Source organism: Macrotis lagotis, chromosome 1 (genome assembly GCF_037893015.1).
Source record: "Macrotis lagotis isolate mMagLag1 chromosome 1, bilby.v1.9.chrom.fasta, whole genome shotgun sequence".
Lineage (NCBI taxonomy): Eukaryota > Metazoa > Chordata > Mammalia > Peramelemorphia > Peramelidae > Macrotis > Macrotis lagotis.
In genome coordinates this window covers 590,428,506-590,449,079 of record NC_133658.1, presented here as the reverse complement: position 1 = coordinate 590,449,079, position 20,574 = coordinate 590,428,506, and the positions used below count along the sequence as shown (strand labels likewise).

Below are 20,574 nucleotides of genomic sequence, written 5' to 3'. Positions count from 1 at the left end.
GCTACAACTTTACCTTCATCTCTATTCTTGTTTTAATATTTTTCCTGATTACTTTTGCAAGATTTTTTTGTTTGGGAGGAAGGAGGAAAAATAAAATTTATTAAGATGATCAATCAAGCATTTTTCTTTTTTCTTTTCATAGTAATTAATTTCTTGAAATTTATATTTCAGGTTGAAGCTCTTAATAAGCTAAAGACCTTAAATAATTTAATAAAATTGAATGCCGTGAAGTTAAACAAAGCAAAAGGAAGAGAGGCAATGCATACATGCTTAAAACAAAATGCTTACCGAGAAGCCCTTTCTGATCTTCAGTCACCTTTGAATCCTTATGTCATACTTTCAGAACTTTAGTAAGTAATGGATTGTTCTTTAACTAGAAAATGAAATCATGGGTTCCTAATCTGCATTCCATGAACTTGGTGTTCTTTGAAATATTTGAATAACTATTTCCAAAGAATTTTCCTTTGTAATTATATGTATTTTATTTGAAGTATTTAAAAATATTATTCTCATGAGGGTCCTATAGATTTCATAGACTTCCAATAGAGCTCATAACACAAAAAAGGTTAAGTAAGAATTTATTTCTGATATAACTATTGACAGTCGTCTTATGGTTTAGTAGACCTTTGTCAGCTTCTTAGGAGGTAGTTAAAATGATATAAAATCAACCATTTCTGTAAAACTGAATTCTGCCAAGCAGAGGTTTTTCTAGAATATAAGGTCATATTCTTAATCTAGATTTAAAATATAAATAGTCTATTTAGTATGGCGTGGTCAACATTTAAATTCAGGTAAAGTATGCTTATAACTTTAGGAAGTGTATTCTTGACACCTCCATGTAATTACATATAAACAAATTATGAATTTTATTGCTGTTTCTATGAAAATTGAGTATGAATTGTAATTAGAATGTTAGGAATCACATGAAATCAATGTTGTCAATGTGATTTAAGAGTTTCTAGAAAACTATACATTTACTTTGAAAAAATTATTTGTGTAAACATGCTAATAATGGAAATGAATTTTAATATAATATGTTATGTGGGATATCTAAATCCAGAATTAGAGACTGTTTTGAAGCTAATTAATATTTTCTCCTGGTTTTGAAGCCATTCAATATAATGATGATGAGAATGATGATAATGCAGAATGATGATAATACAGAAAGATGATTGAGTAAGGAAGAAAATAGAGGAAACTCAGGTATTAATAGAAAGAAAGATGAAAGCAATATAAAATAAAGTGTTTCAGATTTCAGTTTGATTCCATCCATTCATGGAAAATACTGCTAATATGAAGCAATTGAGAATAGTGTCATGAAAATTTTTCTATTTTATGAGTCCCTGACATTGGCTTCCCATTATTTTCTGCCAACCAAGACTATTCTTTCTCCATGTCTTGAACTTTAATTTTTTGCTCACCTAGAGTGAACTAGAATTGCTTGGGCTGTTTGAACCCAGGGAATCATGTAAACTAATCTTACCATTTCTTCAAAGTTGAATTTTCCTAATGATGTTTGTCTTTTATTAGTGTTGAAAAGTGCAAGTACATGGATTCTAAAATGAAGCCTCTGAGAATAATTTATAACAACAAGGTCTTTGGAGGAGATCCAGTAGGAGTTATTTTCAAAAATGGGGATGGTAAGTCCCTATTTCTTTTAGTTCCTTCAGCTTTGTAAGCCATTGCCTATTGCTATCTTTCGACAGATATATATCATATGCCTATTGAGACATTTATTTGTTTATGGAGTGAAACCAGATGAAGGGATTTTTTTGACTCTTAAATGATGGTATTTGCACTCAGGTACTCCTGACTCCAGGGCTGGTACTCTATCCACTGCGCCACCTAGCCACCACTAAGAAGTAATACTTTCAATCAAATATTTGGTGCTCAGTAAATTCTTTATAATTGAATGAAAAATGATATTATGATAGAAAGACAAAGGGGCAGCCAGGTGGCTCAATGGATAGAGCACCAGCCCTGGAGTCAGGAGGACTTGAGTTCAAATTTGACCTCAGACACTAGCTGTATTTTTTTGGAATTGTACTGGAATAGAAACAGATATCTTACATGTAGTTTAACTTCTTAATTTTACAACTCCTAAGAGAGGATATTAAGTTGCCAGGAAGTGACAGCTGCAATATAGACTAATATGTTTTCACATTCGTATTTTGTAATATTGCTGTGATCTTTTGTTACTGGTAAATTCTTTCCCCTATTCTCATTGTTACCATACTTTAATAATTATTAAGCACAGTAAATCAAAAGCTCAAGTAAAACAATCGGGGCAGCTAGGTGTAGCAGTGGATAAAGCACCGGCCGTGGAGTCAGGAGTACCTGGGTTCAAATTCGGTCTCAGACACTTAATAATTACCTAACTGTGTGGCCTTGGGCAAGCCACTTAACCCCATTTGTCTTGCAAAAACCTAAAAAAAAAAAATCAGTAAAACAATCTTTTCCTTTAGATCTACGACAAGATATGCTAACACTCCAAATGTTGAGGTTGATGGATTTACTTTGGAAAGAGGCTGGACTGGATCTCCGGTAAGGACTTGTAATAATCCATTTCTTGACCCAATCTGTATTCCTCCTTTTTCATTTATATACCATTTTTAGTCTTTTGCCCTAAAAAGCTGTTGGAAATTCTTATTTCATGGAGAAACTTTATTTTAGGGAACCTTTAGTTCAATCTACAATACGATTTCTTCTTACATAAGCCAAATTTTTTAAAACTGTTAGGGTTCTATTAGTAAAAAACATCAGATTTACATGACTAATACAGGAATTTGTTTTGCTTGACTATGCATATTTGTTAAAAAAGTGTTTTGTTTTTCTTTTTTGTCAATCAAAGGGGAAAAGGGGGAACTAGGTTTATTTTATTTGTTAATGTAAAAAAAAAAACAACGCCATCTCTGTAACAGCTTTTATTCATATTTCTCAGTGCTTAAGTTATAGCTCAGGTCCCACCAGCCTTTATAGCATTATCATGTTACAGGAGTTGAAAGCTAACAAGTGACTTTACCATAGTTTTGACTCTTCCCATTCTTGTCTTTGAACATCTCTATCTCTATCTCTCCCTTCCTTTCAGGAAGAGAAAAGTTAAAAAAGAGAATTAGTTGAGGATACTTTTTTTTTAGTTTATATCCCTATTTATTAATTTGCCATTTTATATTTTTCCCTCTCTGTAAAATCCTGAAACTCAAATAGTCAAGCTAGTTGACTCCAAGTTCATTATTCTTAGATTATATCATTATCCGTGTTGGCTCTGTGGTGATATACATGAAGTCACTGCATGATTTAATACACTTTACCTTATTGGAATCTACATAGAATATGACCTAAAATGACTTTTCCTTCCCTTTTTTTGAAAGTGGAGCAATTCACTTCTAATGGTGACATAGATTAATGGCAGGAAAAAGGTATAAAACAATGGAAATTTTATAAAAACAATTTAATTCTTTAGTGTTTTAGAGTTTGAATTAGCTTAAATACGTTTTGTGCTTATATGAGGTTGATATTCTTTCCTGGAGTACAATGTCTCTTTGTCATTACAAAGCACTTTCACAATACATTTTTATTGGATAATTGCCAATTTTATATGAGTTTGGGAATGTGTTGACTGCACTTTTTAGCAAACCAGATATTATACTAGGCTAAAAAATTCACTTAAGGGGCGGCTAGGTGGCACAGTGGATAAAGCACTGGCCCTGGAGTCAGGAGTACCTGGGTTCAAATCCTGTCTCAGACACTTAGTAATTACCTAGCTGTGTGGCCTTGAGAAAGCTACTTAACTCCATTTGCCTTGCAAAAAAAAAAAACCTAAAAAAATTCATTTAAAATTCCATGATTATGAAATGGCAGACCTTGAACTCCAGCTGGAGCTTCTGAATCCAAGCTTTTTCTACTTCCCCTCTGTGCTTCTCTTGTGCTTTTCAGATTTTTAAATTAGTGTGTCATAGCTAAAGAATTAGTGCACTATTTCATAGGCCATAGAGGATACAAATACCTACACAGTAAAAAGATGGAAATGCAAATTAAATTTTTCAGGATTGATTTTAGTGCTACTGCTGGCCATAATGAGAACCTTAGGGACAGATACAGGATGCAATGAAGTCCAGAGCAGAGGGACAGGACACCCAAGAATTTGTCCTCAATCTGACATCTGCCAAATCATTTCTCTGATTAGACTTGAGTTTTCCCTCCCATCTGTTTTTAAGCATTAAATCCTTAAGGTGCTGAGGAACTTCCATCACTGTTTGCTTTTGCAAAGGACACTGTTGAGCTTGTGCCCAGATTAACTTTATAAGTGAGATAGGGCAAAAGGTCAGGAAAGGGGGCCCAGTGGGGGGGGGGGGGAGAGAGATTATTGAGATTGAGATTTTTTTCAGTCACTAAGGAAGGGATTTCCTTAGCTTGGGAGAACCTGGACTCTGAGTCCATGAATGAGCATAATAGGGAAGGAAATAATCATGTCCCCAAAAAGAACATAAGTGTTTGAGATGACAAGCAGGGGCTACATTCAGGGAGAGAAGGATCTGCTGGGAATATGTAGTTGAAGTTCTGCTTTGGAGTGAAGGAATACTAATCTTGTGAACTCAGTGTCATACATATGCCTTTGCTGGTTTTTAGAATTATTTAATCATGCAAGTATGGACTTTCATTTATTTCAGTTAAAAGAGTAAAAGTTCCTTTTTACAAAGCTTACAAAGCTGATTGGCTTCTGACTTTAGATCATTGAGAAAATGAATTGCAATTTTTCAATTTAGATTATCATTTTTTTAAAACAAAAAAATAGCATTGCTATCTGGATATCTTAAAATAGATTTCTCTATTATTGTCTCTATTTCTATTTTTATTAAAATCTGCTTTTAACCTATAAAGATCATCTAATTTAGTGCTTTACCTGGATAGCAAGTGAATCAGTTAAGGATTTAAAAAATAAGGCTGGCTTAGAATATCAAAGAAATTCCAGTAAATAGCTCCACCTATTGCCTTCTTAAGAGAATTACCCTTTTCCTTGTGACATTAATTTCACAAATGGGAGTTGGGGAGAAGATATATAACCAACATATTTGTCTTTTGTATAATCAAGGGAGAAACAAAAAATATATTGACCTAACCTTAAAAATCAGTTATCTGAATACATGTACATCATCTTATGTTCCTAATTCAATGTGCTTTTCTCTTAGAATGCTGCCCTATGGTTGTTTAGCAACAGGAGACCGCTCTGGCCTGATTGAAGTTGTCAGTACCTCTGAAACAATTGCAGATATTCAGCTCAATAGTAGTAATGTTGCTGCTACAGCTGCCTTCAATAAAGATGCTCTTCTAAACTGGCTTAAAGAATATAATTCTGGGTTTGTTAATTCTTTTTTTCTGATTTATAATTATGCTTTCAGAAAAACTTTGTCAGTAATAGCTCTGAAGAAAATTTCTCATTGACTTGACATTATAAGGAGGCAGAAGTTAGGGATGAACCAGAAGTGGAAAGAACTGACTGCCTTAGGAAATGAATTGAATGCCTTTTCATTGGAATATCTTCAGGCAAAGACTGGATCAGTTCTTATTCTATATGCTTTAGAGGGAATTATTTTAGAGATAGTTTACCAGTGGCCACTTAAGTCCATCCAATTCTGCTCTCTGTGATTCTGTCTTAGAGCTGAATAAAAAAGAATATCAATGTCATTTAGCCAAGTTTGTATTTCTAATGTCTAATGCAGTGTCTGGCACTCTGTAGATGTTTCATAAATGTTTATTGACTGGACTAGATCACAATGGGACTATACATTTTCTACACTCTATATAGTCATTAGAGACAGATAGGTGACACAGTGGATAGAATATTAGACTTGGAATTAGGAAGGCCTAAATTCAGATATGACTTCAGATACTTCCTAACTCTGTGACCCTGGGCAAGCCACTTAATCTCTGTCTGTTTTAGTATTCTCATCCATGAACTGGCAATAATAGAATTATCATGAGGTTGAAATGAATATTTTAAAACTTAAAAATTCTATAGAAATACTAGTTATCATTAGAGTTATTAATGAATTCTTCCTTTTCTAGACCAAATTTCAAAGCTTGACTAAGGTTTCACAGAATCTAATACTTTTTTTTGGAAAAATGCTTTAATCAAAAACAAAATCCAAGAAACTGGAAGTTTTGACTACTAATGACTTCTTTTGGTTTGTTTTTGTTTTTTGAAAGGGTAGGGTTGAGTGACGTGCTCAAGATCACACAGCTAGGTAATTATTAAGTGTTTGAACTCAGGTCCTCCTGACTCCAGGGCCAGTGCTCTATCCACTGGGTCACCTAGCTGCCTTCATCCTAATGACTTCTTGAAGGGGACTATATTAATTTTAAATTCTATGTACATGTGTGTGTGTGTGTGTGTGTGTGTGTGTGCGCTATAGGACTATAGCATTTTATACTTAGGTATTTAGTGCCTACTTTCCATGTTGATTAAAAATATTCAAAAGCCCTGTGCTCCCTAAGTTTGGTCATCAAGGAAAACATCCCTTTACCATTCTTTCTCTTTTCATTAGATCTAGGGTACATGCTTACCTATTTATCACAAATCTGTAAAATCCCCCCCTTAGAAATAGCACCAGAAAATTATAGAATTATTCACTATCTTTTAATGCTTCTACTTTAAAACTTCTAGCATCCCAAGCTGCACATGTATATTCTACTCTGGTATAATTTGTCTCTCTTGGTACAAATATCATGTTGAACCTCTCAACCCAACACCTATCCTAATATCTTTTTTAATCAATAAATCAATCCCTTATTCATTCACCTATCTATTTTTAAAATTCATTTAAAAGAATTTTTTGAGATACAAATTCCTCCCCTTCCATCCCTTCCCCTCATTATTGAGAAGAATTCAAACAGTAAGATATACAATATGCATGTGAAGTCATCCAAAACATATTTCCATATTGAGCATAATGCCCCTCCAAAAAAATAGCCAGCAAAATAAAGTAAAAAAGAATGCTTTAATCTGCCCTAGAGTTCATCACTTCTCTCTCTGGAAGTGGATGGCATGAATCCTTTGGAATTGTCTTAAGTTATTATATTGGACACAGTAGCTTCACTGTTGCTCATCATGCAGTTTGTTGTTACCAATTTTTTACTAGTTCTACTCACTTTGCTTCTTATCAGTGCATATTAATCTTACTAACTTTTTCTGAAATCATCTCCCTCATCATTTTTTATACTATTTTTACAATATTATTCCATCACAGTCATCTGGTACAAGTAAAAAACCATTCCCCAAGTTGTGGGCATCCCCTCAATTTCTAATTATTGACCACCACGTTAAAAAAGTACTATAGGGACATCTAGGTGCCACAATGGATAGAGAACAGGCCCTGGAGTCAGGAGGACCTGAGTTGAAATCTGACATCAGACTCTTAATAATTACCCATAGCTGTGTGACCCTGGGCAAGTCACTTAACCGCACTGCCTTGCTAAAAACAGACAAACAAAAAAAAGTACTATAAATATTTTTGTACATATAGATCCCTTTCCCTTTTCTTTGAAATTTTTGGGATACAGAACTAATAGTGATATTTTGGGGTCAAGGATATGCACAATTCCAAATTGTTCTCCAGTGTGGTTAGGCCAGTTCACAAGTCCACTAACAGTGCATAAGTGCCTCTATTTTTCCACATCCCATCTAGCATTTGTCATTTTTCTTTTCTGAGCATCTCTTCCTTAAATCCTTTGACCCCAAAATGGCCTACTCTTCAAAACTTACTTCTCCTACATCCAAATAGTGATCAAAAGCTATCAATCTTACCTGTATAATATTGCTTTCAAACCGATTCCTTTCTGCTTCCATTGCCACTAACTTTTAATAAGTTCCATGCATATCAACTGTACTATTGTAAGCACTGCCTGACAGATGCCTTTATTCTCTCCCTGCCCTAATATATCCTTCACTCTTTAATGCATGGTTCTCCCTGGCTTCCTATTGCCAATTACCAAAACTATAAACTACAAAACCTGGGATTGAAGGCTATTTGCCATTTGTTTACACATTCTTTTCTCCTTTCTCCACACCTTTGCTTACTTTGTGAAATATTGGTGATATGATCCAGAAAATTTTACTTCATGCTTGTTCAAATCTTTCTCTTCCTTCTATGCCTAATATAAGCAGTTGTTCTGCTTATTTATATACTTGTCTTTCTTCTTGAGCTTCTGAATCCAGTTTTTTCTTTGTATTAGCTGCACCTGATACAACACGTTATGGTTGAATTGAATTAACACTGTAGCATACTTGTTGATCTGTTTTTAGGGATGACTTAGATCGAGCTATTGAAGAGTTCACTCTCTCCTGTGCTGGCTACTGTGTAGCTTCTTACGTCTTAGGAATTGGTGATAGACATAGTGACAATATCATGGTCAGGAAGACTGGACAGGTAAGTAGTTATCTATTGTCCTTCATTGAAAACTCCAAGAATATTTTGTTATTGTTGCTCTCATATGTTCTTAAATGTAATATACTATTCCCTGTAAAAATTTTAGCTATGAGCCTTAGGTTTTCATATATATGCTTAATGCCTGCCATGATTCTAGCAATGTCACTGAGACATTTTGATTAAAACTACTTTGATCTATCCTCTTAAGTTGTGGGAGTTTAAAATGAATATAGATCTACAGGGATTGAATCAGAATAAAATTGAGGGGAGACAATGGCAGGAAAGGAGTGGATTCCCCACTGAATAATGGGACATAAAGTCAACATGCATTTGGGGGGTGCAGGAAGAAAAGGGCAGTGTTGGAATCTGTCTTGAAAGCTAGAAATGAAGTTGCCTTCTTATTAAAAATGTCCTCTCTTTTCCACTATACACATGTTATTTTATACATATTGTTCTTAAGAACCACCAGGGGTTTCTTTTTTAAAAATTAGAAATGTTCAAAGAAAACTTCTTTCCCAAGGGAAAAGAAATCCATGGATTGAATTTTATGAACAGAATAAGCAGCTGAGGTACACAGCTCACTTCATGATCTGTGACTTCTGGGAGATTTGACATTCTGTTGGAAACACACCAGCAAAATACAGTCCAGTGGCTGGGAAAATGAAATTCTGTTTGTTTTCCTAGCTCTTTCACATCGATTTTGGACATATTCTTGGAAACTTCAAATCTAAATTTGGCATTAAACGGGAACGAGTGCCTTTCATTCTTACCTATGATTTCATTCATGTCATTCAGCAAGGAAAAACAGGAAACACAGAAAAGTTTGGCCGGTGAGTTGTCCCTGATGTCAAGGTTAAATACTTCTAACACTTTCTCATCTGGCCAGGCTAGATTTAGCATTTCCTATTCAATGTTTCTATTTAGGGAAAAGATTATCTTAGAATCTATTTGCCTAAAAGTGAATGAAACTACTATTTGAATTCTGTTCCTTAAATCCAGAACTTAAAGTTCAGTGTTAGTTTAGATATTTGTAATTAATCAATGATGATTCAAAATTGCATTTCTCTGCATCTAGTAGCTTCATCTGTAAAATGGATTGGTTGGATTAGATGATCTCTAAGGTTCAATATATTTCTGATGTTCTGTAGTTCTGTGATTCATCTAATGATAAACATTAGACTAATTGGTCAACTTAAGGAGATGGCCAATGTTCACTGTAAACCAGCATGGAAAAAAAGTCATCTGAATTTTGCATATACCTCCCCTTGTGTTTTTGTATCTTACAGAATTGACTATAAATTAAACTATCCATAGTGGGGTACAGTAAAGAGAAGTTTCTTCTGTCCTCTTGAGCATTTTAAATATAAAAAACCCACCAAAAACCTTTTAGAATCAACTGAAACAAAAATGCAATTTTTTTTAAAGTTCTTAGTATTGGTAAAGTTACTTATTCATGTAATAAAATACACTAAAATTATTTAATCACTGTGTATAGCCCTTGGGCAAGACTATAGCATTGCAAACTTGAGTTTATTAATGATAATGATGCACAAAAGTTCTGAATTAAACTAAAAAAATTGTAAAAAGTTTAAAAGTTCTCAATTAAAAATGATGAATTAAACATTTAAAATACAGAAGAAAACAAAACTTCAGAAGGGACACAAACAGGAATTTTGTTCCTACTGTGTTAAATTTAATAAGCACTTAAAAAGAAAATCCATCCCTATGAAATAGAAGTTCACAGGTTTCATATTCATTCCTCAGTGTTGTAATGTTTGTGAGTGTTTGATTAAGTTTATAATAAAAAATTTAAAAGAAAAAAAGACTTTGATAAGTTTATGAGAAAGATAGCAGAACTTTTATATGCCTGTTAAAATCAGTATATCCTGATTTGAATGACACTGAATGATTTTATATACACACATACACAACAAAATATTCCAGAAGTTTCTCTGTATACATTTTACATCTATTAGGAATACATTATATAGCTGATAAGAATCATTCCTCCTGATTTCTGAATATTTCTGATTTGGATTGGTGTTCTAACTATTAGCTGTCCCTAGAATCATTCTTACCAATTACAAGCCCTCTGTATATAACATAGTATGCAGAACCTTCCAGCAGGTCAAGAAACCAAATACTGTTATCCACTCTAGTCTAACTCAGTACCAAACTCAAGTTTGCTCACTGTTAATATCTATTCTCAACAGTAATAATAACTTGCAGTTATAAAGTTCTTGCAATGTGCCCAGCATTATAATTTAGAACAAAACATGTAAACACATACATGGTCATTTAGACTGACTTATTTAGCTGGTAGTTGAGTGGATTTTCTTCATCAAGCAGAAGTGAAGGTTTTTTTTCTTTTTTTTTTAGAAGTGAAAGTTTCTAATGAAAGTATAGCATAGGGGTGGCTAGGTGGTACAGTGGATAAAGCACCGGGCCTGGAGTCAGGAGTACCTGGGTTCAAATCCGGTCTCAGACACTGAATAATTACCTAGCTGTGTGCCCTTGGGCAAGGCACTTAACCCCGTTTGCCTTGCAAAAACCTAAAAAAAAAACACCCCAAAAAACTATGCAATTTTTTTTTTTTTTTTTTTTAGATTTTGCAAGGCAAAGGGGGTTAAGTGCCTTGCCCAAGGGCACACAGCTAGGTAATTATTCAGTGTCTGAGACCGGATTTGAACCCAGGTACTCCTGACTCCAGGGCCGGTGCTTTATCCACTACCCCACCTAGCCGCGCCATAGTAGTTTTTATAAGGTATTAGAAAACCAAGAATTCATTTTAAAGTTCTTTTCTGAAAGAATCTGTCTATTCTTTGCCCCGCCCATTGAATATTGTGCTTACCTGAAGTTTCCGTCAGTGTTGTGAAGATGCTTATCTGATTTTACGAAGACATGGGAATCTCTTTATCACTCTGTTTGCCCTGATGTTGACTGCAGGGCTTCCTGAGCTCACTTCAGTCAAAGATATACAGTATCTTAAGGTAAGAACTTGACTTTGTAATACATACAGAATTCCATTCCTAAATCTTGGCTAGTCATCTGTTGTAGTAGCTAATTACACCAAATATCCCAAGGTGGGAAATACTTATGGCTTTGGAGGGTAAGAAGTGATCTTTTAGAAGCATTTTGCTATGCTTCCAAAGCTAATAAATTATACATATCCTTTGACTCAACAGTACCATTATCAGGTTCATATTCCAGAGAGATAAAAGAAAGCAAAAAAGGGCCCATATATACAAATATATTTGTAGCACCTCTTTTTCTGGCAGCAAAGAATTTAAATTTCTGAGGGTTTGCCCATCTATTGGGGAATGGCTGAACAAGTCATGGTTTGTGAATGTGGTGGAATACTATACAGACATTTTAGAAAAACCTAGGAAGACCTACTGCACTGAAACAAAATGAAGTGAGCAGAATTAAAGCAATTTATACAGTAAAAGAAATATCATAGTTAATCTATTTTGAAAGATCACCAACCATAATTAATAAGATTCATAGTGAAACATGCTACCTACCTCCAGATAAAAAACTGATAGACTTAGCAGATAGAAGCATATATTCTCCTTTTTTGTTGTTTTTAATTCCCCTTGCAATATTGGTAATTTGTATATAAATTGACTTCTCATTGGAGGGGGATAGAGGGAAGAAAGGGAGAAAATTTGGAGTTGAAAATAAAATCAAATGGAATTAAATCTTTAAAAAAAGAAAAAAGTTTTTAAAAAAGTAATTTTTTGACATTTGGTAAAATTTTACACGCTGTATTTCCTTACAGTGACTTTTAAGAGGTTACTTTACACATTTAGCTTTCAAAACATAATTAAGTCTGTCTTATCTTTTAGATATAAATTTAGTAGATCACTTGAACTGTAGCCTTAAAGTTAACTACAGTTACTATGTCACATTATTACTATTATTTCCAAGATGTTCCAAATTATTAGGCAAAACATCACCTCTTGGGTAAAATAAAATTTGTCAGAGTAGCAGCAAAAGGCCTTTTCATATTGTCTTCAGACTTCCCATCTTCTCTTGACTCCCTCAGTTCCAGCCAGTCTGACTCATTTGCAGTTTGCCAACCCCTTCTGCACTGCTGATACTTCTGAGCTTCTTCCATAACTCATCACTGTTGCTACCTCTTCCTGGAAAAAATCTTCCTCTTCCCATGAGCAATCACAGTCTGTCCCTCTATAGATGAGATTGTACCATAATCATGTTCCTCTTAACCTCTTGCTAGGAATTTCATGTACTTAAAAATTTAAGCTAGAAAAATCTTGTCATTCAAAAAAGTCAAAAGAACTGAGAATTTATTAGACTAATTTTGGAAACAAAAAAATAATTTAAAAGGTAGCCCTTCCCTCCATTTATTTATTCTAATTTATCATTTTCTATGACACTGTCCACTAAACATTCTATTTATGATTATTTGCTAAGTGTCATAATAAGTAAATTAATTAGAAGCCATCCCTGCTTTCGTATGCTGTCAGAGGCAAAACCTCTGGGCAAAGGGGAATCCCATCAGCCTTGAATGCTTCAGATGTGCACATTAGCATGAATAGATATTTGTTCTTACATTGTCTGATTTCCTTTGAAAAATACACTGTCCGGGCAGCTAGGTGGCACAGTGGATAAAGCACTGGCCCTGGAGTCAGGAGTACCTGGGTTCAAATCCGGTCTCAGACACTTAATAATCACCTAGCTGTGTGGCCTTGGGCAAGCCACTTAACCCCATTTGCCTTGCAAAATCCTAAAAAAAAAAAATACATTGTCCATGTCTCCACGCTATGGGACTCTGGTAAAGACCCAAGAAACCGAGACACAAGGAAGGGAAAACCAGGATACATCAAGGTTTTGTATCTGCATCAGCTTCCATTTCAGAGAACCCTCACAGCTCTCAAGGGCACCATACTTTATCTCATTTTGACACTAGAAAACTGCATTGTCCAGTTCATATTTCCTATGGACTTTGCTTGAGCATATCTATCCCACTCCCTTTAAGTATCCAGTAGTTAATTATCTCCCTTGAATTCATAGTTTTCTTGTCCTGCAATTAGCAGGTCCTTCTTCCCTCATCACCTTCATACCAAGGTTTTAATGGGCCATTTCCCTGCCTGCTTCTGACAAACAACTGTAATATAGTTAATCAGATAGATAGGTATAACTGTGCATAACTGAGACAAAATCATAATAGACTTGAATAAATATCATGGAAATAAATCAATACTCTTTTACTTCCTTTTTCAATCCATTGCCTTATGATGGAAAAAAAGTTTAATATTTAATTTGAACACACCTGAAAATGTAGCCTTCCAATTAAGATGCAGTGGAATTGTAGAGGTATCATCAAAATGTCTCCTACAAGGAATTCACCAAAATAGACACAGATCCTTTTTGTTTATAAGAGCCTAGGCCAAGCATCAGTAGCCAACAGAAGCCAACATTAGGGTTGTTTTTAGTGGACAGACTCCAAAGTTGCTTTTCTCCCATTCTTTCCCCACTCAACCAAAGAATAGGATTCAATAGTCTGGTATCTACTTTTGAAAGATTATCAACCCTTCACCTAGGATATTATTGTTGTTCACCTCATCTTTAGTTAATTCTTACTTAAACATATATCCAATAAAGGAAATATACACAGTACAGCAGTCACAAGTTCTAATGGATGTTTCATTAAAATAGCATTAAACAGCATTAAATTAGCTTCCAACTTAACATATTACTTATAAGAATTAATAATGTTACATAACTAAATTAGTGAAACATTAGTTAAAAAAAAGACTTGGGATTTCAAAAATCCCAAAGAGCTTATGTGTACAAACTGTTTTGAAAAGAGCTACTAGATGGCATGTTCCATGAGAATAGAACCTTTATCTTTTACAAACTGTCCTACAAGTCTTGGTGCAGTTTAAGCTTTAATAGCTGCTTGCCATGCTCAGGAAGTGAGTCCAGTGGAGCTGACCTTTGATGTAGTATATGTACACAATTTTGCAGTATGGATCACGTCAGAATTTATTTGTTCGTGTGAGCAATCATTCACTTATTTCATTTTGGTCTTTAGGACTCTTTGGCCTTGGGGAAGAGTGAAGAAGAAGCACTAAAGCAGTTTAAGCAGAAATTTGATGAGGCGCTCAGGGAAAGTTGGACTACTAAAGTAAACTGGATGGCACATACCATGAGGAAAGATTACCGGTCTTAAGAAGCGCCAGCTTTTCTTCCTGTGTTTTTTGTTGTTCTTTTGCTGTTGTTATTGGTTTGGTTTGTTTAGTTTAGCTTTCATTTTGGATTTGCACTAAACTGAACACTGCCCTGACAATAAGTATTCATTGAAAAGGGAACAAAATCCTGGAACACCAACTTTAAAAGAAAGAAAAATACCCAACCTCACCTGAATGATCCTTGATGATTGCACTCTACTTTCTGACTGATTGACAAAGACCCAATACAAAATCTGCCAACATCATGGATAATCATTTCTTGCTGACTTTGCACGCAGAAAGCTACTAGATGTTTTCTTCTTTTAAAAAGTTTGGTACTTTTAAGCAGTGATGTAAATATTCATTTCCTGTGTTGTGACAAAGTATATTAATTCAGCCAGGGACTTTACATACACCAATTATGGGACCAATGGCTGTTTTTATGTTCAAAATGGGACTTAAAAAGAAGGGTGTCTTTGTGCAAACTAAAGATTATGATGTTTTGTTTTATTTTTAAATCAAACCTGTGGAAACCTGTTGATTTTTCTTATTGATATTTCTATACTATGGTATCATTCCATCAGAACTTGTTGAAAATCCAATGGTGTGGCAAATTTGACATATCTGTATGAGTATATATGTTCCATGTATGCATATACAGATATATGTGTTCGTATGCACCCATGTATGTTTGAGAGAGAGTGAGAGTGAGTCTGTCTGTCTGTAAAAAAAGAGTATTTCAGATATGTTGCCTTTGGTTTTCTTCAGCCTAGGGTTTTTGTTTTTGCCAAAAGCAGGGCTTCTTTTTTTATTTCTCCACATTCCTTTCTGGCAACCAACTGCCTGATCCAGTTCTTCCAACTACTTCTCTAATGAGATTTATGTACTGTATGCGTATGGAAGGTTGAGCTATACGGGGGATAATACTTGAGCAATTGTACCAAAAAATAAAGGCAACAAAAGATAAGGAAATTATTTATGAAATAAATTCCCACTATGAAATTCAGTATTTTTAAAAAAAATGCCAATGAACAGTGTCAGACCTGTTCTAACTGTATTTATTAAAACTTCTAACAATATGAATTTTTGCAGAATGTGTGTCCAGCTTTTAGTGTTGCATATTAAATTAGATTTTTTTTAAAGTTATTTGCTGAGGTACCATGTTTTTAGGGTGCTAAATGGAGAACAGTTTTGATTTATGCAATAGGAACTATTGGTTTGAGCGTGTAAAATGTGTGCCTCAGTGAGCATAGAGAGATCCATCTAAGCTGCTGCCTGTTCTCCAAACAATACTGGTTACTTTCATTCCACCATGACGGAATGGAAGAAAGGAAATTCACAAGCTATGTTTACCCTTCAACTCAACGTGTTTTCCATTGAAGTTTGATTAAAAATTGTTTTCTTTTGTTCATAGTACAGATTCATTGTCTTTTTAGAGGGTCCAAATCAGTCAAGGGGCAGCATTGCCAGGGTAAAGGTCAAAACAGTCAAGTGCCTTTTCAGCAACAGTTGACCAGGCCACCTAAAGAACTGTCTCAAAGCCACACCCTCTTCTTCTTACATATCTCCCAGAAACAATGACTCTTACTTTCCTGCTTAACTCTTCACTTTATTTGTTGGTTTGAGGGAGAATGGAAGAGAGGGTACCAATGTAGATCTGTAACTTCTGTAGGTTCCTGTGGAAGTCTTTAAGTCTGCGTGTTTGCCTCTTTCTTGGAGCAACCTCAATAAGTGGGTGAACACTATGAAACTTTCTCAGCATCAGTTAGACTGATTGGATTTGAGTCCCTCTCTATAGAATCAAAGGAATTCTACCTGGGTTTATACTAGGAGCTTTATAGGCCAGACCTTACCTTGTACCCCAACCTATACCATGTTTAGATTATACCCCACACAGTATCCAAAGATGGAATCCTTAGAAGTGGAAGATATTTGACCCATGGCTTTATTTCTTTATAGTCTTTGGGAAATGTTATTATTGTTAGATAGGATCTATGGGACCTGAAACCACTACCATTACATATACTCAAAGTACTGATACTCACTCCTCATCATTCCCGGACACCTATGTTAAAGACAGGATAGTGCAATTATATTGCCTTTTTGAGATCCTTATTATTTCTCCTCCCCCTCCAAAACAATAATGGATTTTAATTTTGTAAAAATATACATTGTGTTATGAATTATGCTAAATATTAAATTCAAGGATAAAAATGGAGCTCTATCAAGGTACTTTACATTTCCATTTATGGGGCCAACTAATCTATTGGAAGTTTAGTCTGACCCTTCTGTGGAATAATTTTCTAGTTCTTCTTCCCAGGGTCTACTTAAAATCAAGAATGAAATTTTATATGCATGTATGTATGTATGTCTATGCATGAGTATATGCATATATGTGTATATATCTGAAAGTAACCAAAGCCTGAAAAATCATTCATTAATGAAAAGTGATATCTTCCTAATAGCTAGTTATGCTTCCTAATGTCAATATGAAGTCATTAGTATAGTATAGTACATTTGAGGAAGCTACTCAAGCATATGTTATCTATGTAAATCTGATTCCCTTGAGGATAATTATAGAAGAGAAGGAAAAAAATATGGTACTACCTTGAAAAACAGACTTCCTCTCATTTCTGACAGCCTGAATATTCTTCAGTGGCATATTTTTTTAATAAATCCCTATTTATTATCCTATGCTATAAATTGCACAGGATTTTTTCATTTAAATTTTTTTAATTTTAAAAAAACTTAAGAGTTTTTTCTTCATTAATTCACTACTTCAAAAATTCAAGGAGGTGTGATTTTCATGAGTGAATAAACATTCTCTCCATGAACACTAATCCATGCTTCCTCTAAGCTTTACACTAATCTAATCTTCCTCTAAGCTTTAGCATTTTCTAGGAAATTAAAAACTTACTACTGAACAGCTAATGAATCTGATTTTTTTTTTTTTTTTTTAGTTTTTGCAAGGCAATGGGGTTAAGTGGCTTGCCCAAGGCCACACAATCTAGGTAATTATAAAGTGTCTGAGTCCAGATTTGAACTCAGGTACTCCTGATTCCAGGGCTGGTGCTTTATCCACTGTGCCACCTAGCCACCCCTGAATCTGGTTTTTAAATATCCTTTTTATGTTGTCTGTAGCACTCCCTCAAAAGAGAAATTACAAAGGAAAGAAAAGAGTTGAGGTCCAAAGAATAAGAAAGTTCCTTCACAATCAGAGACTCTAGAGCAAGAATTAGTACTCATAAGTAGTGACCAATTAGGACTCAGGCTTGAAGCATTAAACCAGTCATTGTGGTGCATTCAACAAAAAATGATTTTTTTTTAAAAAGCAGAAGGAAGTACAGAAAAGGGACATACTGCCTGAAATTCTATCATTAGATAACTATTCCTTTAGATTAAAACAATTTCCTTTGTTAAATAAAATTTACACCCTGGGAAAAGTCAGCTAAATAAGTCCTCACATCAGCATAATTAGTGTATTATCAGATTTCCTTTGAGGGAAGAAGGCTGGACAATATAAGAATGGGGAAGACCAAACTATTAAAAATAGTAAAAAGGACAAAGAAACAGGAGGAAGAAGCTAATGAAGACTTTCACTCACTTGTCAGTTTTGTGGATGGGATCCCCACTGTCAATTCCACTTCCTCCTCTGATGACCCCTGTGCAAATGACCAGTTGTTTGGCTCCCAGCCTGGTCATAATGCTCCAGAACACTGTGAGCAATAAAGTCCCGTTCAGAGTGCAGGGTGTCACACTGCCTGCAACTCACAATCTCACACCGGGGACATGTACTTCTCAGGGGCATGCCCTGCCAAGTAACTCCTCCTTGTGGAAATAGGACTTCTTTAGAGCTTGTCCCATGAAGACACCGAATTTCACCTTCATCTCGAGGTTCACTTTTCTCCAGAGGGCTGGAAGGAACAGAGGGAGCAGAACCAGAGACAGGAGATTTCCACCTATGAAAGAATCAAGCATCATCTTACTCTTTTTTTTTTTTAGATTTTTGCAAGGCAATGGGGTTAAGTGGCTTGCCCAAGGCCACACAGCTAGGTAATTATTAAGTGTCTGAGACCAGATTTGAACCCAGGTACTCCTGACTCCAGGGCCGGTGCTTTATCCACTGCACCACCTAGCTGCCCCCGTCATTTTACTCTTGGAGAGGGAACACAATCTCATCTTACAGATAGGGAAATAGGCTTGGAGGAAGTAAATGATTTGTCCAAGACATGAATTTTACTCATAATCATTTCTCTTGTTTGTCATTCATGAGCACACTCTAGAATTAGATGAGAATTTTAAGTCACAACTCCAAACTCACTTCTTTAAAGATGAGGAAACTAAGGCCCACGGTACCTTCACGGTACCTTCACGGTACCTCAACTACTATATCAGAGACTATTCCTGCCTACAGTAATTTAGCCATCCTCTGAATTCTCATAATCTTGCCTTTAATAAGTCTTATTTTCCATTTAATGTGCATCTCTTCCCTAACTTAATTGAGCTCTTCAGTTTTATATTTTGTATTGACTATAATACCTAGCATCAGGATGGGCACATAGAAAACTCCCAGTAAATTATCCACCAAATCTAATTGAATATTAGGGGCCTGAAGTTAAGGGCAGCCTATGGGGATGGAGGAAGGAGAGAGTCAGGAATGAAGTTGTAAAATTGTAAAGGGCTCACTTTCCCGTGCAGCATTATGTGCATCTCATGTTGCTTTAATATCTGCAAAGCACTTTCCCCACCACAACCCTGTGAAGTAATTAGGACAACTGTTTTAAAAAACAAATGAGGGAACCAGCTCAGAGAGAGAATCATTTAGAATTATCCAAAACAAGTAAATGGCACTCCCTGAAATTTGTTGAGTTAGCCTCTTAATTTACCTTGCATTCTTCCAGTTAAGTATCATCTCCTTGAAGGTAGGGGACTGTTTCCATTTTTTTCCCTGATTCCTTAACAGCTAGCACATCACAGAGGGCCTTTTTAAAAAGGCTAAATTGAATTTAGCAGTAATGGAAGGAACTGTCTCTTGGACCATTGTATTCCTTTTTTTTTTTGCAAGGCAAATGGAGTTAAGTGGCTTGCCCAAGGCCACACAGCTAGGTAATTATTAAGTGTCTGAGATCGGATTTGAACCCAGGTACTCCTGACTCCACCTAGCCGCCCCCATTGTATTCCTTTCACTGGGGACCTTCAACAGGAATTAAATGATCATTACCAAATATTGTGAAAAGTTTTTGTTAGCTAGGGGTTGAGTTATACAGTCCATAAGGCACTTTCCAAAAATTTAAGTTCTGTGTTTCACTAACTTGCTCAGGGCTACCTAGTTGTAAATATATCAGAATCTGGCTACAAATTCCAGCATTTGCCTAAAATCCTGCTAGTGACATTGAACAAGTCATCCATCTTTTCCTCCTCTTTCATGGACCTGTTTCCTCAGGTAAAAGTAGGGGTGCTTACACCCACCCATCTTAGCCTTATAGCATTGTTTTGAGGGTCAAAGGTACACTTGATGTGAAATCACTTTGAAGAGAGTATTGTAAACTATGCAGAGTCCCTCAAGTTGTGAAAAGATAACCAATACCCACTGTCCTTCCATTACTCCCCAATTCTACTCCCATCCCATCTCTTACTTTTTCCATTTAACAGGTTCAGAGAAGAACCTCAGGGCAGGAAGCTGCCTGTTCAGCAGGTGCTCTCTCTTCCTTCCACTGCTATGGAACTCCCCTAAAGTTATCTCCTTGCTTTTCTGATTCCATTTCTTCCAGCTCATGGTGCCTGGGACACAAGGGGGTCAGCCTCCTAATAGAGCTCAGGTGAGGCAGGAGGCTAGGACTTGAGTGACCTGGAAGATGGACATTCATGATTAGTCAACCAAACCTAGTAACCTCAGAGAGGCAGCCAGATAGTAGATACTGAAGCCTGTGGTTGAAACTATAGGGAATACA

At 35.4% G+C, this 20,574-nt stretch overlaps 1 protein-coding gene and 1 long non-coding RNA gene across 7 annotated transcripts in view; one reads left to right on the top strand and one right to left on the bottom strand.

The window, feature by feature from the left end:
• Positions 1-17,296, top strand: part of PIK3CB (phosphatidylinositol-4,5-bisphosphate 3-kinase catalytic subunit beta) — a 160,030-nt gene extending 142,734 nt beyond the window's left edge. For 5 of the 6 annotated variants that reach the window (XM_074214879.1, XM_074214876.1, XM_074214880.1 and 2 more), the window contains 8 exons: positions 172-350; positions 1,531-1,640; positions 2,466-2,544; positions 5,190-5,357; positions 8,303-8,426; positions 9,111-9,256; positions 11,284-11,416; positions 14,488-17,295. In XM_074214879.1, the coding sequence (XP_074070980.1) occupies positions 172-350; positions 1,531-1,640; positions 2,466-2,544; positions 5,190-5,357; positions 8,303-8,426; positions 9,111-9,256; positions 11,284-11,416; positions 14,488-14,625 (1,077 nt within the window). In that variant the 3' untranslated portion in view covers positions 14,626-17,295. Of the gene's footprint in view, positions 1-171; positions 351-1,530; positions 1,641-2,465; positions 2,545-5,189; positions 5,358-8,302; positions 8,427-9,110; positions 9,257-11,283; positions 11,417-14,487 lie in introns of all 6 variants that reach the window. The other variant, XM_074214881.1, reaches the window with a different exon arrangement.
• LOC141507322 (uncharacterized) overlaps positions 1-18,473 on the bottom strand; it is a 59,516-nt gene extending 41,043 nt beyond the window's left edge. The window contains exon 1 of the long non-coding RNA XR_012474119.1: positions 18,228-18,473. This is a non-coding gene — a long non-coding RNA (uncharacterized LOC141507322). The remainder of the gene's footprint in view (positions 1-18,227) is intronic.
• Positions 18,474-20,574: the final 2,101 nt, after the last annotated feature.